Source organism: Mustela erminea, chromosome 10 (assembly GCF_009829155.1).
Source record: "Mustela erminea isolate mMusErm1 chromosome 10, mMusErm1.Pri, whole genome shotgun sequence".
NCBI classification, from domain to species: domain Eukaryota; kingdom Metazoa; phylum Chordata; class Mammalia; order Carnivora; family Mustelidae; genus Mustela; species Mustela erminea.
Window position 1 is genome coordinate 9,331,465 of NC_045623.1, and position 23,611 is coordinate 9,355,075.

General features: G+C 47.2%; 1 protein-coding gene across 5 annotated transcripts in view; it reads left to right on the forward strand.

Annotated features, from left to right (window-relative positions):
- Positions 1-4,239: 4,239 nt before the first annotated feature.
- VTCN1 (V-set domain containing T cell activation inhibitor 1) overlaps positions 4,240-23,611 on the forward strand; it is a 57,043-nt gene continuing 37,671 nt past the window's right edge. For 4 of the 5 annotated variants that reach the window (XM_032360683.1, XM_032360685.1, XM_032360686.1 and 1 more), the window contains exon 1: positions 4,240-4,391. In XM_032360683.1, coding sequence (XP_032216574.1) covers positions 4,360-4,391 — 32 coding nt within the window. In that variant the 5' untranslated portion in view covers positions 4,240-4,359. The remainder of the gene's footprint in view (positions 4,392-23,611) is intronic. The other variant, XM_032360687.1, reaches the window with a different exon arrangement.

A 23,611-nucleotide genomic window follows, 5' to 3' on the forward strand; every position in this document is an offset into this window, starting at 1 on the left:
GACAAGGAGAAAACAGAGGCTGTCTTTTGTTTCACACATCTGCTTTCCTTTTGTGCTAATTCTAAATTGTTCCTCTAGCTCAAATGCAACGTGTTCTCTCCTGCTTGCATAGTGTCGATCCAGCTCATAAGACATCTCCAGAAAGTGTTTGACGGATCACACTTCAGGTTGATCCCTGCTCACCCATCCATCAAACATTACCACGTCCTTTTTATGTGTCTGGCACGGTGCTAGGACCCGGTGACACAAAGATGAATGAGGCATAGTTTTTATCCCCTAGCTGCTCACAGACTAGCGATGAGATAGATGCATAAACAGGAAATAGCACTATCATTGTGTGCTGTGGAAGAAAAATGTGCATTTTTCAACAAACACATAATGATCCTTTCTGTGGTGCATGCCTGATACTGGGGTGAAATGCAAAAAAAAAAAAAAAAAAAAGAATAAGAATGCCTTTTCTATTTTTAAGGGGTGTCTAGCTCAGGAGTCAGATGAGTCAACAGTCACCATTCTGGAACACAGAAGCAAGCACGAGGTTCACATGGGAGCCCAGGGTCTGGCACCTGCCAGATTGAAGCAGTCAGGGAAAGTTTCCCGGAGTATTTATATCCAACAAGGAAAAGCAAGGTGTGGATTCCAGGCAGACAGAGCAGCACACACAAAGGCAGAGTGGCTTGGGAGAATGTGGCATTTTGGGGAAACCCAAAGCAGCTCAGCATGCCTGGTACCCAGAGCGAGCAGGGAGAAGGCAAGAGTTAAGTAGCAAAGTCTGGAGAGGTAGGCAGAGGTCAGACCCCAGGTATTGGGGAACCATTGATCATTTTAACCTGGCAAGTGGTCTGGTTGGATTTGCATTTTATGAAGATCATTCCAGGATTGCCTGGGTGGCTCAGTCAGTTAAGCATCTGCCTTCGGCTTAGGTCATAATCCCAGGGTCCTGGGATTGAGCCCCACATCAGACTCTTTGCTCAGTGGGGAGCCTGCTTCTCCCTCTCCTTCTGTCCACTCATGCTCTCTCTCACGCACTCTCTCTCTCTCTCAAATAAATAAATAAAATTTAGAAAGAAAAAAAGAAAGAAAGAAAGGTCATTCCAGCAGAGGTGGGTAAATCAGCACATACAGGGGCAGTCTGGGGGCAAGACAGTGACATAAGAAACTATTTAAAAATTCACTTCAAATGAGAAATTATGAGGGATTGAATTTAGATAATACTACTGGGAAGAGAGAGAAGGGGGTGGATTGGAAGCCATAAAGCAAGGTGATGGGCTAAATTCGGTTCTCCTCTGAAAAAATTCATGTGTGGAAGTCCTAGCCTCTGGTGCCTCAGAATGTGACTGTGTTTGGGGAGAAGGTCTTCAAAGACATGATAAAGTTAAAGGTCATGGCCATAATGTGAGCTCGAATCCTACCCAATTGTGGTGCTTGTGAGATTAGAACGTGGAGACATGCAGAAGGAAGACCACGTGTAGACACAAAGGAGAAGACAGCTGTCTACAGACCAAGGGGAGAGGTCTCAGAAGAAGAGCTACTGCTGCTACAGTAGCTCAGACTTCCAGCCTCCAGAATTATGAGATGATCAATTTCTATGGTTTCAGCTACCCCATCTGTAGTACTTCACTATGGCAACCCGAGCAAACAATTAGAGGCAGGAAGCCTTGGGAGACGTGGTGGGAGGGTGGGGGAGTGGGGACATGGATGTAGGGCTTCAGTGAAGAGAGGAGAGGGTGGTTTTCAGGTTTCTGCCTTGGCCACCTGGCAGATGATGCCACCACTTTCCAAGAGCTCTAACAGAGGTGGAGCAGTGGGGTTGAGGATGGAAGATGAAGCATTCCAGCTGGGACTTGTTCGGTTCTGGCTGGGATGTGTTCGTGGTCCCTATAGAGCAATGAGTGGAGATGCCCACTAAGCGCCTGGACGTGTGGGGCTGGGCTCACACAGGAGTAGGGGTGGGGGTGGTGAGGGGGTCCAGACGATGGGATCTTCAGATACAGGGGCAGCGGAAGCAGAGGACAGCTGAGGTCCTCCAGGGAACATGTGAGCACTGAGAAGAGAAGGCAGAGGCCAGAATCACAGAGAACCCCACCCCTTACAGGAAGAAGGATGGCCTGGGCACAGGACAGAGAGAGAGGCTTCTGCATTTCCAGGAGAAGAAAATGTCAAGAGAGGCTCTGGAATCCTTGAGAGATCAACGTCTCAAAGTCTCTGTCTCTTACTCCTTCACACCGCGCATGCGCTCGCACAACACACACACACACACACACACACACACACACACACACACATACATACACGTTTATGTTGTTCTACTGTCTTGCAATATTGGTCTGTTGCTTAGCAGTGATTTTTCCATTATTTTATGTGCATTGCTTTCCAGGTTTTCGAGTCAGAGCCAAAGCAATGTCTGTCTGCTTCTCCAGAGGCGGCAGAACGCCTTTAGCTCCAGCCCCCTGCCTGCTAGTGCTTGCCCTGGTGACAGGGATGCTCCTCCAGCCAGCTGCCTCTTCATCATGCTCTCTCCTGCAGGGGCATCTCAGCGCTCCTTCTTGGTTTTCCCTTCAGGGCCTTCTTATGGTCAGTCCCGTAGTGATGATGGGTGATGGGGGACACAGACTCAGTGGCCCTTCTCCAGGGTGTTGGAGGTGACGCTGCTGTTTTTAAGGCTTTTTGAGGAATTGGGCAGAAACCTTATGCCTCCGGGGTGGGCTCAGATGTCTAGGAATTGTGGAAATCACCACTCCCCCTTACCTCAGCCGCCCAGACTGGGGAAAATCCAATTAGCCCGGACAATTCCTTGGTTCCAGGCATTCCCTTTACTTCCTCTGGGGAAAGGGAAGACACATGGACCTCCTCTCATGGATTTCAAGATGCCTTGAAGAAAGGTAATTTGCCCAGAGTTGCATGATTAATTAAGAATTTGGGAGGCGGGGGCACCGGGCTGGTTTAGTTGGAAGAGCACACAACTCTTGATCTCGGGGTCATGAGTTCAAGCCCCACACTGGGTGTAGAGATTACTAAAAGTAAGTTGGACCTGGCTCTGGGTGACTCTTAAGATCTCTCCACTGTTGGGGCGCCTGGGTGGTTCAGTGGGTTAAGCCGCTGCCTTCGGCTCAGGTCATGATCTCAGGGTCCTGGGATCGAGTCCCGCATCGGGCTCTCTGCTCAGCAGGGAGCCTGCTTCCTCCTCTCTCTCTGCCTGCCTCTCTGCCTACTTGTGATCTCTCTCTGTCAAATAAATAAATAAAATCTTTAAAAAAAAAAAAAAAAAAAAGATCTCTCCACTGTTAAACGACCCTCTTCCTTGTTGTCTCCCCGCAACCTCCTGTCTGGTTCTGCCTTCCTTTCCCGGCAGGCATCCTCCATGCTTGTTCCAGCAGCCAGTGCACCAACACTGGAATCACGCGGCTGAAATCCCGGGGTGATTTACCCTGAAATCAGCAGTCAGGTAGGCAGTGGGTGTTTACTCTCCAGGGCCCTCCTCCAGGATACTGAGGGTATGGATGAAACAATAGGACAAGAGGAAGAGAAAGGGCTTTATGCCTTAAGAACTTCCTGCCTCCTTGCAAATCTGAGGGTTAGATTAAATGTCGGAGATCAATTTTTCTCACCCACTCTCCCAACAGCACTAGGTTCTGGGGAATGTCAGTCAGCGTCTCTTGGGAGTGTGAAAGTCATGGTGAGGTGGGCAGGGCAGGTCCTCTCCCCCTTTTGCTGAGAAGAAGCCTAAAGACGTCTGCCATCCCAGCTGGGCTGTCTCAGGGGCCGAGGGGGAACTCCGTCCTCGGCAACAAACTCAGCCCTCTTGTCATCCCCACTCACAGCCCTCCTGCGGTCTCTTGGCATGAATTCCCTCTTGGAGATACCACACCGGTTGTGACCAGCCTCTTTCTGATCATCCACTGCCCCTAAGGAGAGGGACTCCATCCTCCCTGATTGCTGGCACAGCCTGACACTTTGAGCTATTCCAGGCCATTCTTATTTGGAGATTAAATTACCCCTACTGCTCCCTTCCAGAGTCAGGAGGAGAAGACGTGTGCTGCATAAAGACCCTGAAGCCGGGGGTCCAGACAGCTGTTGCCTCTTCCCCTCCGGCCAGGTCAGGGCCCAGAGAGGCAGCTCTGCAAGCTCAGCCTCCCCAGGCTGGCTGGGAGCAGGCAGTCTCTGCGCCTGCGGGGACTTCTGCCCGGCAGCCCTGTTTCCTCATACCTGAGCCGTCTGCCGCCACGCACCACTCCCGGCCTGAGCACACTATTTAAGGCCAGCACACGAGAGCTGGCTGTGAGTCACAGCTCCGGGAGGGCAGCAGCAGCTCCACGTCCCCCAGCAGCCAGCACACCGAGGGAAGGGACCCTTCCCCTCACCATGGCTTCCCTGGGGCAGATCATCTTCTGGAGGTAGTGTACTCTTCTCTAGCTTAGCTGGTGAAGGGAATAGGGGTGAGGTCTTTAGCAGGGTTGCTGAGGACTCCTGGGCTACCTGTACCCTTATCCGACCCAGCATTGGGCTGGCAAGAAGCCTGGCCAGACCTGAGCCTCACCGGACTTGATTGAGCATCACACCCCAACCACTCAAGGCACTTATTCAGGGTTAGGCTGGTTTTCTGCCATGGAGAGCTGGCGCCTGCGCAGGCAGCTCTGGATCAGGGAACCCGAGCAGCTCTCGGGCTAAGCGTTCCTTGAGACATCGAGGCTCTTGGCGGGGGTGGGGGGCACTGAGCAGGGTGGCATGGGGCTGCGTGCTGGGAGGGAAGGACACCAGTGACTAATGATGGGAGGGATGTAGGGGAGCTCACTATGCGGTCCCTGGGATGAAGCAGGTGAGCATTCTCTGACCTTCTCTGGGGGTGTGACTTCCCAGTACTGCTGCGTAACCTGCACCAACACCCTCCCTCCACCCCCAGCTCCAGGATGGGGTCCCTAGTTCTTCGGGGACTCCTTGGGGAGGAGACCCCTGCAGCTGCTGCTGAGAATGCAGGCCTTTGTTAAGGCCCCAGAGTCTGCTCACCCTGGGGGCTGGGGCGGAGCAAGACAGGACACAGGAAGAAAGAGCATTGGAGGCACAAATGCAGAAGGCAGTAGAGCTGATGGACTGGAGAATCCAAAGCTAAGAGCAGGGGCGAGCCTAGACCCCCATCATGAAGAAAGGAGAAAGCCTGTCCCTTATGTTTTGCTCCTCTCACTTAGCTACCTCTAGCTGCTTCTTTCCCCCTCAGGACATCACTTCCTTTTCTGCAAAGAAAGAGATGGAAAGTGAAGGAAGGGTTTTCCTGAGAGGGTTGGTGATTCATTGTTCGTCACAACTCATGATGGTGTTTGGGAAGACAGGAAGGCTGGTACCTGTTGGTTCTGGGCATTGTTAGAGAGACCAGTCCTCTCATTTCGTGGTGTTTTTTCTAGTGAGAGGAAAAGAACAGAGGGAAGAAAGGAAAGCTCAGATGAACAGTAAAGTTTGTCGAGATGTTGAAGGAATATTGTTTCGCAGTGCAGCCTGGAAAATTCTCTCCCTTCAAACAGAATGGCAGCTCCATCCCTTGTGTCTATCTGGAATAGCTAGTCCTGCAACAGGGGTTGGGGGGGGGGGGGGCTCTGTGTGGCCAGTAAGGGTGCTGGGCAGCACTTCCCTTCTTGTGGCTGGTAAGAACACTCTGCTCCCAGGAGAAGCAGCAGGTAGTGGAGGGCATCCACTGGGGCTTTTCTGCCCTGCAAGAACACCCCAGGAAGCACTGACGTCAGAGGAACTGGTATTTTGCCAGCACCTTTTTTCTCCATGCCCTGGGCTAGGTGCCATACAGAAGCCTCCTTTAATCCTCACCAGAGCCCATGAGAGTTCATCATTGCCTCAGAGAAGTTAAGTCATGGGCTCGAGGCCACACAGTGTGCAGGGGACAGGGCAGCATTTAAATCCACTCTACCTAATTCTGAAACCCAAGCTCTGTCCTCTGGGCCATGCTTGTCCCCACCCCCGTCCCTGACCTGTCTGTCCCAGCTTCCCCCACCCCCCACCCCCATTCCTCCATTCTGGTTCTATAGATGTGAAACACTCCTCATGCAACAAGTGACTGTTGTTCTAAAGATGGATGTGTGGGCTTTCTAATAATACATTACAACCAGCCTGACTGGTTTGGTGGGAGGATTAGCAGGAAGTGGGTGTTCAAAATGCATATTCCCCCACCCTTCAGAGACCAAATGGAATCCACAGAGGCTCCTCTTGTTGGCCCCAGCATGCCTCATTAGCTATTTATGCTCTGCAATTGCAAGAGCAATGACAAGCCATGGAGCAGCAGAGCTTTTGTGCAAAGAGGCTACTGGGAAGAGGGTCAATGGGTGGGCTTGGTGGGAAGCAGGGTCTGGAGAATTCATCCCAGGGAACCATGGGAGCCCACTTGAGGGAACCCAGGGTCTACTCTTGGCCCTCAAACCCTCTTTCTTTGCCACAATTTTCTTAATTCATAATAATTCCTTTTACTGAGGCAATCATGACCGTTGGTGATGTGGGAGAGCTTATGAGAGGGCTTGGTGGTAGATTACTCTCTTAAATAATTACCGGAGAGCCTAATACCTTCAAATCTCGTGCTCAAAGATGAATGCCACTCCAGGATGAAATACCGATGTGCGGTTTCTATTATGCCTGACCTCCTTAGTATATTTAAGCACTATGTGATCAGAATTTTCCTCCCCTCTTCCCATTATAGCTGTCAACAGGAACAGCATTTGCCCATGGGACATTTGTTGAGTACCTGCTAGGAGTCCAAGGGTGGAAAATTCATGACCCCTGCTCACTGAGGTTATGTTCTGATCAACAACATTAACTGAGTACCTACTATATGTGGGGTGTTGGACTAGGGACTGGGGAAAAAGGAGCTAAGACCTTGATGAGATTATAGCCTAATGAGGAGAAGGATTCCCAGACAGATCATTCCAACCTGCTCTTCATAGGTCAAGAGATAATAAGAGCAGGAGGCAACAGCAGAAATTCACTAACCTGAGGTTTGGGGGAAGGTTTCCTAAGCCAGGTGATGGCTGGATTAAGTCTTAAAGGATGAGTTAGTGTGATCCAGATGAAGAAGGGTGGGAAGGACACTGTGCAGAGGAAAGAAAGAATAGACTAGAACTCATGAGCCAGCATGGGGTGTTGGAAAGCTACAAGCTACTCTCCTAGCATCATCATTAGTGAATAAAGCATGAGGTAGGGAGTTCTGGGATGAAACAGGAGAGGCAGATCCAGGTCATGTTTAGGCCTTATCTTCCAGGCTCAAAGTTAGGAATTTGTTGTTGTGATGAGGAGCCAATGAAGGCTCTCAAGCAGGAGAATCTTGGTGGTTTTCCTCTTAGGTGGGTTACTCCAGATACCTCTGTGGTAGGAGAATGGATATGAAGGCCTTGAGCCTGGAGGCCAGGAGAAACAGTTGTGGTCCAAAGTATAAGAAATAATGAGGACTTCAAGTAGAGAATGATAGCGAGGATCTACAGGGGAAGATCAATTCCAGGAAGGTTTAGAACTTAAAATCAGTAATATATGATAAATGAATGGAGGGACAGGTAGGGTGGTGCAGAGTAGGAGTAGGTGAGGCAAAGGGCGGAGTCTGGAACGCCCCCCACCCCCGTTTTTGTACTGCACAGAGTGAATAGAGAAGAGTGAGGAGAGATGAGAGTTAGCTAACTCGGGTATATGATGAATTTGAAGTTCCCCTGGGACCTCTAGCTGGAGATGTTCAACAGGCAGTGGAAGGCACGCAGCTGAAACCAAGAGAAGCCAGGCCTGGAGATAGCAACTGAGAGTCAAGGACTCCCAGGCAGGGAATGATCGATCACCTGGCATGTCTTCTAAGGAAAGCACATAGAGAGGGGTAAGGAGGCAGGGATGGGAAACTAAAGAAAACCAAATTTTAAGGGTGGGCAGAGGAAGAGGAGTCAAAGAAAGAACTGGGAGTCCATGGTGGGAAAGGTAGAGAAGAGACCAGGATAGATAAGTCTCAGGGATGTCAACGGAGAAAAGTTTCATAGAGGTCCCGGGGCTGCAAGGGGTGTCATTTAGGCTCAGTAAGGTCTGGTGCTGATAGAGATCCAATCCTGATAAAAATACGGCCTATGCAACATTTTAGCAAAACTCACATGGGTATGCTCAGACAATGAAGAGAACACACTGCCAAGCAGACCCTGCACCCCAACGAGGCCAAGAAGGGGCAGGAACGGCTCTCAGTCTAGCCTGAAGAAGGGCTCATGGGTGCACAGTCAGCAGAGAACACCAGATAGCTGGAGCATGTGATAGCTGTCCTTCCTGAAATCAGAGACACAACTGTAGCAGAAATGCGGCTCAGCTGGCACAAAGTTCACATTTTTGTTTTGCTTTCCCTCCCGCCACCCTCCCCTCTCCTCCCTCCTTGCCTTCTTTACTTTTCCCTGGATTCTTCATCTACTCTTATTCTGACTCTTCCGTTAGAAGACTGGGGGAAATCACCAGCAACAATTGGATTAATGAAGACCTGTCAAAGGAAGGAAGTTACTAGTGGAGAAAGAGCAGGAATCTTTTTACCTGAGAAAGGTGCATGAAACACAAAATGAGGGAGGCTAGAATAAGAGAGCTCAAGCAGCTTTGCTCTGTAGTCTTGGTTTCCCATTGTCCCTGAGTTTTCAAGCTGGTGGTTGGCTCAAACATACCAGACGTTACTGGCCAGAGAAAACAGTGTTTGGCAGCACAATGAAAGTTTGCCTGATGAGAAAATCGTGAAAGGTCTGGCTTGGGGAAGATCTCAGCACAGGGCATGATGATACTTGAAACCCCACTGAGGGATGAGATGGGCCCAACTTTCAGACTCTCTGAGCCTACAAAATCTAAGGCTTCAGGCCCCACCCCCTATGAACAGAACAGGAAGTTACAAAATTAGATAAAACTGCACATTAGAAGAAAGACTTAAACAGGCACCTGTACTCCTGCCCCTATCAGAAGTACATGCTTTTGAGCTGGCCCTCTTTCCCTATCTCCACCTCTTACAACACCCCTCTCCTTCAATGTCCAGCTCAAGTGGTTTTTCCACTTTGAAGTCTTTCTGGATCTTTCTGGTTGCAGTCAATTGCTCCTTTTATGTTCGTGGTTGGCCATGTTGATGGATTTCTATTCCTGGTGCCCATCTGTTTCTCTCCATATGGTTGGCCCCTTGAGGGTCTGGCCTTTGTCTTGTTCACCATTGTATGAAGGCAATGTAACACCATGGCTACGTATCTGGGCTCTGGGATCAGACCATCTTGATGAAGTTCTAGAACCTAGGTGAGGTTCAGTGGGCTGAGGTCCGGAGCTGATGACCAAGAAAGAATTCTTGAGACATCTTTGGTGCAAAATGGTGGTTTATTAAAGCACAGGGACAGGACCCGTAGGCAGGAAAAGCTGCTGCCCCGGGTTTTGAGGGATGGCAGGTTGCCTTTGGGGGGTGTGAATGGATGGGAGATTCTTGGTGGGGTGTTATGATCCTGCTATCATTTACATTCCTTTCTATCTCAGCCTCCTCCAGTTTATGGTGGGGAGGGAGACATTAGAGCTTCAGGAACTGAGAGTTATTTGCCTCTGGAAATTTGTGCTATTGATAAGGTAACCTCCCTGTTTAGGTCTCTAGGACATCTGTAGAGCAAGGGAGATTCCTGTTCTGCAGGATTGCGATCCCTGCAAGTTAACTATTTATCGTTTTATGGCAGTCAGGGGTGCCTGAGGAATGCTACACATATAGAGGGGAGCGGGTGGAGAGGGGGTGCAAGGCGCCAGCTTTTGCTTTGTCTTCAGCCAGCCTCCTGCTCCCTCATCAATCTGGGTTCAAATCCTCCTATCACCTTGAATGCTTATCCCACTGGAATTAGTCTGACTAATTAGCCTCTATAAATCTCAATTTCCCTATCTGTAAGATGGGATGACAGTAGTACCTAACTCCTAGGGTTATGTGAATGACATGTGATGATTGTATGTCTGGCACATCCTAAGAGCTCTATAAATGTTAGCTATTGCTAGAATCATTACTTGCAATTCTACAATGCCCAATACATGACTAGCTCTCTGTAAGACCTTATTAACCTCAACTCCATGACCCCACTGGCCCTCCTGTCCCTTGAATAGATGTTCTTGTAAGATTATACTTTGGCTAAATCATGAATGGGATCTTCCAAAGACAGTTAACTCTAACAACACTCTAGAGAATGGTCAGAGTTTTCTAGATTCTTGTTTTGAAAAAAAAAAAAATCAAGACCACCTCGCCTTCTATTGTTTATGAGACTGATACATAATCCGTCTTTCAACCTGAGACTGTCTGGCTATGGAGATCTGACCAAGCACTAGGTAATGGTTAACTAGCTAAACCACCCCACACTCCTAATTATCTCCATTTCACAGATCCAAATGTTGAGGCAAGACGACTTGCTCAGTGTCTCCCAGCCAGCCAATGGCAGGAACCAACTGGTTCCCAGTGGACCTCCATACTGACTGTTTTTAGAAGAGTATCTTTATAATTAGTACTTACTCTTCTGCCACTTGAAGCAAAACCCATCTCGTACTGCAAAGCTCACTACCTCTGGGACAAGAGACTGCCAGGGTTCTTAACCATGGAAGAAGGAGCTGTCCCCAGAGCAGGCTGGTGCCCATGGATTATGCGTCCCTGGTTTGTGTTATTTCAAGTAGCACACATCTACCTGAGCTCTAGATGAGTGAGCTGAGGAGGAAAACGTGACTAAAACTCAGGGAGAATTTCATGCTTTCAGAACTTGAAAATTCAGACAATACACCTCCTCATTTTATTGTTGAGACAATGAAAATAAATTGCGTGACTTGCCCAAGGGTTATGCAGTTTTAGAAAAGTGAGTACAACAGAGCTCTTTCAACAATCCTGTATTGCTCAGTGTCCCTAGGTTGGATGGCAGCCAACCACGATTTACCCAAACAGCAAGGCTCCCCAAATTGGGGGGACCAAAGCTTCCTCCACATTTACCTTTGACATATGGAAGGAGTAGAAATAATGTTGGTACTAGAATTAAGCTAATGTGTGTTCATATTCAGCTCTCCACTTCTTAGCTGTGTGACCTCAAGTTATGTCACTTAACCCCTCTGTGTCTTCATTTCCTCCCCACTCAACTGAGGTTAATAACAGTACCTACCTCACACAGTTGTGCTAACCCCTGGAAGGGTTAGCGCTTTATGTAGGAGTTACTCTTACTCAATTATTCCCTGCTACTCTTTTTACAGAATAACAAAGTGATTTGGAGGGAGGGAAAGGAAGGACAAGTCCAGCAGTAGCAGATGGGTTTAAGGAACCTCAGCATCTGAATTGCTCTGGGGCTTGAGTCAACTGGAGATACCTTCTTTCCTAGTCCTTGTTTTGTGAGAATATGGGAACATCCCTGGCCACCCCAGTGACAACACACTCTACAAAACACTCCAAATCAGTCTCCAGACAGCAGTGGTGGGAACACCACCTGAGCCTGTTAGAAATGCAAATTATTTCCGGTACCGCTCCCCCAAGACCTATTGATTCACAGCCTGGGGGTGGGGCCCCAGCAATGTGGAGTAACAAGCCACCCAGCTGATGTTGATCAGCTCTCAAGCTCTAGAAGCTGTAATAGCGTTCTGTCTGTGCTCCCTGATTCCTCGGGGAAAGCACGAGGATTTAACCCAGGCAGAGATAAATTTCACCTGGAATCATTTATCATCCCACATTCCTCCTTAAGAAACGTCCTAAAGAGGGACAGATGGGCCTTGATGAAAACAAAGGGAAAAACATGAAGTTTCTGCAGGTAAGAAACCCAGGTCATATTTCTCTTTATATTAGCTTTCCGCAATCCCAAACCATCTGCCTGGACCATCTCGGATTTACTAGCCCATCACTTCCAAATGTATTCCTACTACTCCCAGCACAGCAGTAATGGGAGAAAGGGCAGACAGTTTCCCCTCTTTCTTTTTCCGCAGATTTAGAATGAAAAATTTCATAGAATAAAAACCATGAAAGATTTAAGAAAGGGAGAGAGCATCCGTAAAATTTAAGGGTATTGAATTGTCTCTTTTAGCTTCCTAAGGGCTCCTCATTGTGCTGTCTCCCACCCCTAACCCAGAATGGCCATTTCATACCTCTCCTCTCTTCAGTCCTCTTGCAGGTCCCCTCCTCCCCGCCACCTCCTGCCCCAGTCTCAGATGATTATCTTGCTGTATCCTTCAGAGAAAATAGGAGTCAGCAGATAGTACTCATCTTTCCACTCCCAAAATTACAGGCTATACTCACTTGTGCCCTTTTTCTCTGCCTCCCTTCCTGATACGGAGGATGAGCCCAGCTCCTATCAAAGGGCAACTCCTCTGTGCCCTGGGTCCATGGGATCCATCTGGATCTCGCCTGCTGCTCGAGAATGCCTCTACCAGCCAGCATCCACCGTCCTCCACCCCCCAACCCCCACCCCCGCCTTCTTTTATCCCTGTCAGCATGCAGCCCACAGGCAGCGTTTGCTACTTTCGAGGGGAAACCCTCTCTCAGCCTCTCCAGCTCCCACCCCAGATCTATTTTCCCTTCTTAGCAATCTTGCCGGAAGCACTGTCTGGAGTTACTGATCTGAGATTTGCGGTGTCACGAAAGGAATACGATGTGGTTCCCAGCACAGCTTAAAGCCCGGCTGCCACTTTCTAGCAATGTGGCCTTGGGCAGGTTATTGATTCTCTCAGTGTCTGGGCTCCTCCTCTGTAAAACGAGGGTGATGTTAGAATCTGCATAAAACGACCTGAGAATTTTGTGAATTAATACGTATAGAGCACTTAGCAGACCCTTACTGTAAACCACGATTTTGTCCCCTCTATACCAAGGTATTGCTCCTGTCAGTGCCAAACCTAATGTGGACTTCTCTGTACCTATTTTCGCAACAGCATTCAAAGCAGATGTCCCACTACCTACTTTTGGATTTCTTTTCTTGGTTTCCATGATACTACACTTTCCTGATTTCACACCCTCCTTCCTCTGTGATACTGGTGTGGTCTCTTGGGGTTCACCTCTGCTTTTCTATGCCTAGTCCTGGTTTGGGATGGTTACAAGTTCCTCTGCTGCCCCATGCAACTGGAAATCAATCAGGATCTTCCTCCGGGAACCTGCTCTGGTATGAGGACTTTCAGTCATTTCCGATACTTGATGATTGGTTCTACTCTGCTAAAAAGCCTCAGGGTCCAGGAACAAAATATAATGGTATAGGGACAATCATCCTTTAAAGGGGCTGGCATCAGCTTTGGGATTGGGGTAGAGTCCCATAAGGATGCTAAGGTAAGTCGTGTACTAGCAAGTGCTCTGTAGGAAGATGGCCATAATGGGCCACCCTTCCTGGAAACAGCCTCAGTGCCTAGCAGGATTCCCCCATGTGCCTGCTTCTCATTCTGCTCAACCTATTTTCCTGTCACATCAGAGCAAGATGGAATCTAAGCAACATGCACGACTCAAACACCTCAAAATCTCTGTGTTTAAGTACCTAATATAGTGATTCCCAAAGTGAGGCCAAAGGACACTGATACTGCAACAAAATTTTCCCCCGAAGAGTTTTGTAGTCAAGCAAGTTTGGAAGTGCTGAATCTTATTAGGCTGGATCATATGAAATTGTCAATGTTCCATTGTTTCCGATCTACAGAAATGGTAATTTCAAAAGGCTCAACCTAAAATGTACTCTTCTGGGACATTCATTTAGGCATAGTAGCATATTAAAGTCCTAAAGGTAAAGAAATCTGTTTGATTATGATTGATGCAATGTTATGAAATTGTAATCCTTCTGAAAATAATACTTATTAATAAACATCAGGACACACTTTGGGAGTCTAGGGGCCAGAGTAATTAGGAAAGAACAGAAGTCATGAATAGAAAAAAGCACATTAACGTGGGAGCTAGGGAGCAGCACCAGGGCTGAGCAAATGCACAGGAGGAAAAGAATAGGCTGGTATTTTCCATCCCGGGAATGCCCGCCCAGCTTTGATATTCAAAGTCCTATTTTTCAGACCTTCCCCTTATACATGAATTCTTCCCTGATGAACCTTCTTCCAAATAGACTTGTTTGTAACTGACACCTGCCCTTTGCTTCCTCCTAAAGTAGAGGGAGGACTCATGAGGTGACATCAATGGCTCACCCCGTATTCCTCAAGTGACAGATACTAAATAATCATGGGTATTATTTTGACTGCCCTCTCATTACTATAATTATTAATTAGTTCATCTTTTCCGGGTATTATCCTCGTCCCGGCTCAGGAGTGTTCATCTAATTTGCTTACAACAGTGAGGTGAGTTCAGCTAATCTGGACACGGGAACGAGTCTCAGCCCGGCAGCTGGTGCCCCAGGGAGCATCTCACATACTCTCTAGAAAGAAAGTGGGCACGTAGCCAGGTTTGAATTTTTTGCTCTCTGGGCGCCAGAGCCAAATGCCCCTGACAGAGGATGAACTCCCTGGACAGGGCAGATTCGGGTAGAAAAGGGTACACGGGCTTGGCCAGGACTAAATCCTCAGGGCTTCCATCCTCCCCAACCCCTGTCCCACTGTCTGGAGTTCTTCCCCTGAGTCATTTGTATGCTACCTAATGGCCATCACGGTGACCAACCCTCCGTGGAGTGACGAGGTTTCTGGACATTTGTCAGCCCCTGCGGTCATCTAGCAGGTGTTAGGGGCAGGCAGGTATTATCTAATATTCTGGGGAAGAGGAGGAGAGTTGATAGTAGGGTGTTGCTTCCCTAGGAGAGGAGAGAGTTCATTAAAGTTGTTAATTGTAGCCTGGCGGGACTTAAGTGACCTTAAATGGGGCCCTGACGGTTTTGTGTCCTGTGATGGAAGACACGGCCCACAGTGGGCAGGCTTACAAAAGCAGTGCTTAGCCTGTCGGGGGCATCACTACAAACATTTGGTCGCCAGGAAGGGTAAAAACCACAGCCTTTTGGATTTCTCATGATGTAACTCAAAACACAAGCCTTTAAGGATGCTGAAAGAGCAAACACGGGTAAGGCTTGAACAGGCCACATGGTCTCTCAGATCCTCACATCTCATTTGTCTTCTACCTGTAGAAGTCAAATGACCTTCGTAATATTTGGGGAGCTCTGGGAGTGGCAGGATGGGAAGGGGCATGGATGCTGCCCCTTCTCTTCGGCTGTATGATAGAAAGGAAGAGGGTGGGATTAGAACCAGAGGGACCTGACTCGACTCCCCTTTCCAAATCTATACTGTGTAATATGCCGGTCACTTAATTTCCCCTGTTAAGTAAGGACAACAAATGGACAGCCCCAAACCTCCTTGAGGATCAAAGGTAATTAGGCACAATAGATTATCATAACAGTGACATTGACCGCAACACATAGCTCTCTTGCATTACTTACATGTCTACATCTTTCATTAGAAGTTGCCTCACCCATTTGAAGAAGATAACTTTTATTTTTTATTAGGTTTTTGTTTTTTTTTTTTTTTTAATTTACTTGACAGAGCAAGCATACGTAGGCAGAGAGGGGCAGGCAGAGGGAGTGGGAGAAGCAGGCTTCCTGCTGAGCTGGGAGCCCGATGCGGGGCTGATCCCAGGACCCTGGGATCATGACCTGAGTTGAAGGCAGATGCTTAACCAACTGAACCATCCAGGCGCCCCAAGAAGATAAAAGCACCAAGACCCATATACTGGGGACTTTAAAATAGGCAGAAATATTAAAAGCCACGGTCATACAGGACTTACCGTTCATTTCCTTTCGGATCCAGCCTTCAAAGAGTCTGTCCATGTTAGGGATGTAGCCCCACACTGTGGCTCTCTCAGACAACTATGTCCATTCTGGTGGCAGCCTTCTTGTGGGATCACCTTACACTCCTGCAACCTTATAATCATGGCCTCCTATATTGGGTTCTTCCTGTGTCAATACAGTTCTACAAGTTCTGCATACATTACTGATTAATTTAACAAGTATTTATCGATCATCTTTTTTGTACCTGGTGCCAGAGTCCCTAGGGTTACAGTCATGTACCAGCATCACTCAGAGTACAGATGGGAAGAGACAGATAGATAAGCACATAATTAAATACAGTACTCGACATGCCATTGCAGACCAGTTTCAGAACGCTTTGAAATCGACTTGTAATCCAGTGTTGGTTATTAGAGAGCATCAGAAGGTGGCTTCTGAATGGGCATTAGTGAAGCAAGGAGAAGTGGGAAGAACATCCAGGCAAAGTGCAAGGTCTACGGGGTGAAGCAGGTGGGAAGGCGAGTGGGAAGGGAGAGCCGGGACCAGAGCAGCCCCTGGAGAGATCAGCGCGGGCGAGATCTAACCTCGACAAATGAAGAGGTTGGCTTCTATCCTCCCATTCTGCAGCTGAGTAAATTCAGGCTTAGGGTGCTGTGAGAAAGTAAAGGGAGAGGTTTGGGGGAAAGGCTAGAAGATGTGCAAAAGCAGCAGAGGCGATCAAATCACCTATGAGCACGGTTTTCAAATGAGTGAGAAGACAGGATGAGGTCAGGAAGCCCTTGGTTAACGGCAGGACTGTGTGAGGCCCGTTACTTATCCTTTCTGCAGGGGACCGCGAATTTCACTACTTAACCATTATCACAACTGTTGAATATAATATACACAGAGGGAGTTGAAAGCAGATTCTAGATCTATCTGTCTCCGAAGTCTATACCCTTTCCTAATTTAGAAAGAAATTTATTTTATTGTTAATGCTAAGAATAAGTGGTTGGAGCAACTGGAGAAGTCAGGGTGCCCCGGGCTGGTGGCAAGGTGACTCTGATGAGGTCAGTCCCTTTAGGTCCAAAGACTTGATGGCTATACTGTGTCAGAGCCCAGCTCCCCAGGAGCCTCAATGTCAAAACCTCAAAAGCCATGTTCCGCTCTTTCTTTAAAAGTCCTTCGAAATAAAACTATGTCAGCAAAGAGGGATATTGGTATGAGAAGTGGTGTTTTGATACTGTAAAGCTATCAAGTTCTTGGTCCTTTTGTACTTTTTTCCTTAAACAGGTCCCCCCAAACTTCTGTGCTTAAACTGTAGGAGAAGATTAAAATTTTAAAAGTTTTGGGGTGCCTGGTTGTCTTCGTTGGTGGAGCGTGTGACTCTTGATTCTAGGGTTGTGGGTTCAAGTCCCACACTGGGTGTAGAGATACTTAAAAATAAAATCTTGAAAAAAAACTTCAAAAGCTTTTGACCATGACCAAAACTGGGGGAAAAAAGAAAAAGATATTGGATTACGGACATTGGGGAGGGTATGTGCTATGGTGAGTGCTGTGAAGTGTGTAAGCAGGATGATTCACAGACCTGTACCCCTGAAACAAATAATATATTATGTGTTGATTAAAAAGAAAAGAAAAGATAAATCTGGCTGTTTTCTCATGTTTCCAGGTTGTCATTTTCTCAAATTCCTAGATCAACAAAATGCTCGACTTTCATAGATTTAGCAAATAGGTAATTATCGTTGCCCTAATACTGACCCCAACGTATTCCATTTATTCTAATAAAGGTGTTACCTGAATATAAATGCTAATTTTCCAAGGCAAAAAATATGGGGTCTATGAGAGAATCTGTTTGATACGTGTATAGAGGATCTTGCTAGCTTCCTACCCTTAAGGCAAGTACAATTGTAAAGTAGTAGGTTGCAAGATGCTGGGTTTTCTCTGGCATTCCCCAAAGAGGCCAAACTGTGAAGGAAGTGTTTTTTATTTATCTGAAAATTCTGGGGGCTCCTGGTGCTGCTGCCCACCTGGGCTTCCTAGAACTGAGGCTGTTCTCAAGCCATCGGGCCCGGCAGGTGTGAACAGCCGATCACGTTAGGAACACATCTGCTCACTTAAAATGAAGGCAAACCAGTTGTGGGTAACTAGCCCATATGCACTGGGTCCCCTCTCTGACTCTGCCAGTGTAAACCACTGACCCATGAAACTGTTTTAACTGTTTCTGTTTTAATGGCATCACACTGAAAGACTGTTCACTCACTGTCGGAAAGACAGGTCAAACCTGAAGAAAATAGTGGTTTCTTTGCAAAACGTGTTTTCCTTATTTGTTTTACTTATGCAATGTGGGATTAGTGTGGAAACTTTGGGAAATACAGAAAAGCATGGAAGAAAAAAATATCAAAATCCGTATCCTCCCTAACTGAGGGATAATCAATGTTATTGTGTCCTTCCAGTCTCTTTCCTCATTATTTGTATTTAATAAATGATATCATACAGTGCATATTATCTTAGAAACTTTCAGGACGCCTGCTTGGTGCGATGGGTGGAGATCAGACCCTTGACCTCAAGGTCATGAGTAGAAGCCCCACGCCGGGTGTGGAGATTACATAAAGAACATAAAATTTTAAAAAAGAAATTACTTTCTTTTTTTCCTTTTTTTAAAGATTGTATTTATTTATTTGACAGAGAGAGATCACAAGTAGACAGAGAGGCAGGCAGAGAGAGAGAGAGGGAAGCACGAGCACACTCCCCGCTGAGCAGAGAGCCTGATGCGGGGCTCGATCCCAGGACCCTGAGACCATGACCTGAGCTGAAGGCAGAGGCCCAACCCACTGAGCCACCCAGGCGCCCCAAGAAAACTACTTTCTATTTACTGGCTTTGGGAATATGTCTCATATAAATAAATATTCTTGGGTGATGTGATTCTTCACAACTACATAGTATCGCCTCTAATAATGAAAATTAATTCACTCACTCAGTTCTCTGTTCTCAGACATGTAGGCTGTTTTCAATGACTGGCCTGCAATTACTATGTTAATTTTAACTAACCTTTTAGTTGCCATCTCTAAGAATTCATCTTTTTCGTTCTTTAGAATGAGTTCTTAGAAGTAGAATTACTGGGGGCGTCTGGGTGGCACAGTCACTAAGTGTCTGCCTTTGGCTCAGGTCATGATCCCAGGGTCCTGGGATTGAGCCCCACATGGGGCTCTCTGCTGGGGAAGTGGGGGCTGGAATCCTCCCCTTCCCCTGCTTGTGTTCCCTCTCCCGCTGTCTCTTTCTCTGTCAAATAAATAAAATCTTTAAAAAAAAAAAAAAAAGAAGTTGAATTACTGGATGGAAGCTTGCTAGGTACATTGTAAGGCTTTTGATACACGTGAACAAATTATCCCCCTCCTCACCCTAAAGTGTGCATCAACTCACACCCCTGCCAGCCATCTAGATTCCCCAAAATAATAATGTCTGCCTAGGCCTTTTTTAAGACCAGCACTAACACTTGCCAATGTTTTGAAAAAGAAAATGTCAAATTTTGTATCTAATGTTCCCACTTTTTCCCATTTCTGAGGCTTTCTTTTTCATGCCTTAGCCACCTTCTTAATTTACTGGCCGACCCTACTGTCAATAAAATATCTAATACTCATTTACACCCAGGTCTCAGTGACTAATGAGATAAAATATTATACTATACATTTTAATCAGGCACAAAACCAAAGGACTAAATTTCTTATAGGGTTTCACTTTATTATCAAGCTACTGATGGCACAGACTGTGGAGTAGAGAAAGCCCTAGAGGTGGTAAAACAGAGGGTCAGCTGTTCCCCTAACCCCCCAGGGCTGCCCTTTGCCAAGTCTCTCATGTGGAGTGACAGAGGAAACCATGAATACTCACAGCCTCTTCCTTCTCGACCCAACCCCTCAGGAAAACCTTGGGTGTTTTCTGCTGAGTCTCCCCCAACCCTCCAGCTCATGAAGAATTCAGTGGAATCAACCCTGCAGAGAACACTGAGAAAGGTCTTAGAGAGAGGAGGGAGGATTTGCTGGTGAGAATAGACTTAAAGTAATGAGGGACAAGAGAGCAGGGAGTGGACTTCAGAGAGTTTCAGGGAAATTTCAAGAAGGAAGAGCTTGGGTTAGCTCATAAGGAGGATAGAAGTTGCAAAAGAGGATTTTTTAAAAGAAGTTTTGCTATGCATTGTCCATGTAATGCTCTTGATGTTTTCCTGGATGTCCAATGGTTTCAGTGACAGTTTTCCATTGGGTTGGTATTTCTTTGATGGTGACACTGCCAAAAACTGGACCACAGGATATTTGGGCTTTCCATAGGTTATAATGAGATCATGTCTTTGGGGGCACCTAGGTGGCTCAGTCAGTTAAGTGTCTGACTCTTGATCTCAGCTGGGGTCTTGATCTCAGGGTGGTGAGATCGAGCCCCATGTGAGGCTCCAAGAGGAGCCTGCTTTTAAAAAAAGATGAAAAAATTTCATGTCTTTGGAACGAGACAATATTTATGCGTAATAATGAAAAGCTGCTTTCTAAATGTGCATTTATATTTAGCTACTCATTTTAATTATTCATATAAAATCTTTCCCAAAAAGTTATTTAAGGAGAGATAACCCTGAAATAAAATATGGACTGCCATTCAGTTGGGCTGCCTCCTGGACGTATTTTGGCTCGGTAGAAGAAAAATACATTCCAAAATCAGAACAGCTCAGTCTGGTATTTATCAAATGCTTATGATGAGTCAGGCCCTGTGTCTGACACTTAGGGGAATAAATGTGACTGATATATTGATTCAGCATGACCAGTAGGTTCTAATCAAAGCGAAATTTTATTTTTATCTCTCTCTGACCTTTTAAAGTGCACTCAGTAGGGAAATACATGACGAAATTTCCGAGCGCTCCGATGAAAACTTGGCCTCTCCCCCAGTGGGCTGATGTGCCCGCAGCCCCCCTGTCCTGGGAAGGGGCACTTCTCACATGACTCAATGCTCAGGTCCCCTCCCCTGCCCTCCTCCAAGTATTCTACCGGTGAGGGCTCGTCATGACTCCAGGGTATCTGGCCTGATGGACAAACTTACGTATGCCTTGCCTCACACAAGGGCAAATGACCTCCAAATGCAGCCCTGTGTTCCTTCTGCCCCCTATGTTCCCTATGTGAACCCCTGTCTCTGTCTCTTTCTCCCTCACTGACCTGTTCTAGACCACATTAAATTTCTCAAGTATGATTTAGGGTCTAGCTCATGGTGTCTCCAGCACATGCCAACTGTGTGCTTGGTGCATTGATGATGCACAGGAGTTATGTCCTCAGAAACAACCTCACGAATCTGAGCCCTTTTTATATCCTTCATCTGATTGAGGTGTCTCAGAATCATGGAACTGGCTATCAATGCTCCCCTTTTAAAAATCTGCAGAGAGGCGTGGGATCTTGCTTTGGTATTCTGTCTCTATTGTATCTTGGAGCCCCAGCTGCAACTTTCAACTCAACATCCTATGATGCAAAAAGGACCAGGGACAGTGCCTGCTATTGAGAAGTTTGGTGGAGGCCAGAGGAGACACAAATGTGTAAACAGATCATTTCAATTTGATGTGACAAGCATCGGGACAGAAACGTGTACTGGGGACAACAAGGACACGGAGACAGCTTCTGATACAAATTATTGCCACTTTCCCTTAAACATTATCTGGAGGAAAGCCATACGTAAAAGAATGAGGAGTCCATGTGGCTTACATGGGAGCTCAAAGAACATGGTGTTCGCCTGGGAACCTCATGCTTCACAACAAAAGCTACTGAGGTGTCCTCCCATTGCCCAAGTGCCTGGGGAAATGAAAAAGATGACAGGTTTGCGGAAATAGCGTGTAATTGGTTAAAGTAGCTAGGAAGAGGATCCTTTTCTAAGTGTTTGAAAGGAGGCCCAGAAATCATGGCAGCCCAATGTAAAAATAGTAATCCTCTCTGAATCTGCCTTGAGATAGTGTAGACACGGGGCAGGTTCTGGGGCCAAGGCGGCTCCGTGACATCTGTGAACGCAAAGGAGACATCTCCCCACGCACAGCCCCGGCTGCCAGTGGTAGAGAAGGCCAATAAGCACCCCTGTCCTCTGAATCTACCTTCTCATTCTCTGCACATTCTCTCCCCTCCAATTCCTTCTTTTCCTTCGCAATAAATAGCTCATCGAACTTTCTCAGCCCCCAACCCCAACCCAAAACCTGGCGATACACAATTCTCAGGAAAATACTGAACAGCTAAGAATGAGCTTGCTTGTCCAAGGCTGCTGAGGCAAGAGGAAAGGATGCTGTGAGCAGTTCGGGCCTCCACTGAAGCTTATGCTGCCGAGCCCAGAACCCCGGAAATGTCCCATCCAGCTGTCCAAACAGGTCCAATCCACTTCCCACACTGAGAACACCCTACCATGGCCACACGTCCACAGGCCAGTTATGTTTTTAGTTATTTTAACTCTTGTCCCTCCGAGCCATGGACAGCCCAGAAATTCAAGTCCTTATGAATCCATACTACCCCTTTCAGACCTCTCATACATGTCAAACCACTGTTCCCATTTTAGGAAGGATCGCCCCCACAACCAGAGACCATTTAGAAGAAGTGAAGCAGAATGTCCTGTCCAGGGTATCCCCAACCCCGTTAGACTCGGACTCCTCTGGCAGCCTCTGGAAACCTCCTCTGGGAGAATGGTGCTGGCTTTCACTGCGTAGTAGGAAACCCGGCCAGATGGAGAAGTTCCTACATCTCCACCAGTCATCCCTGCCTCTTGTCTTCTGCAGCCCCTTCCCACCCCGGTCTGCACTGCCCCATCCCCAAGGCCATCCTGAGTTTCTTCTCAGCTCTGGTGGCCACCGGAATGGTCCTATTTGACTGAAATATGACCTTCCATCCTTGATTTGGGGCAGAGATGCCTAGAAAGGGAGAAGAAACTAAGAAGCCATTATAAATATGAAACTAACAAGGCTAGTTTCTTATCCTGACTTCTGAAATCTAAGTCAAGGTCGATGTGGCTGGTGCAGCTTTAAGGAATCTGACATCACTTCCTTTTCTCATCTCCATCTAGCCTCCTGAGAAACAAAGCTAATCAGTTTCTAGACCAAGGGATAAATCGGGGAGGCATTTCTCCCAGGCCTGGTAGGATTCTTGGTCTTCAACAGAATCTGCTTCTAACTGTCCCCGCAGGAGACCTTCCTCTCCTGACTCCACCCTCTACCCCTTTGGCCTGGAGAACAACCCAGTTTGTCATCACCATCACCCTCTTCTGCACGTGGGCCCTGGCCTCATGGGAGAGGAAAGGATTATAATATTTTTAGATCCTCTGCTCTTACAGGCCAGACTCTATCCAATAGGTGTTATATACACTATGAAGAAAGTCACCAAGGGAAGAAGGTCGTTCCCTCCCTGGCCTTCAACTATTTCTCCCCTGAATTCAGAGCATTAAAAAGATGGTAATGGTACCCACTAATGCCCCACCAACCAGCAAGTAATTCAAAGTACAAAAGGTATAAAACCTTAAAACACACACACACACACACACACACACACACACACACACACAAATGTATATACAAGTTAAAATTAAACCACTTCCCTCCAGTGTTCCTGGTTGGAGAACACACTGAAACTTAACTGATCTCTGGTCCCATTGTGAGTGTTGGTTAGGGGTGGGAGGGACGGGTTGCCCTTCCGGCTGTGCTGATGCCACAAGGTCATGCTCACAAAGAACCCAGGACTGCCTGGGCTTTAGGCGCTGCCCAATAAAGATTGCTTTGGCCCATCTCTGGACGTTCTGCTAGCTTGGACCCCTGCCACTTGTTTCTCTAACTAGTTCAATGTTGCCCGACACGAATTCTCTGGATGACCATGAAGACTGATTCTACCCTGCAGCGGAGGTATAAATCTTATTTTTCCATTTTCATGGCATCATCTACTAATCTGTGAATCGGGCACGAA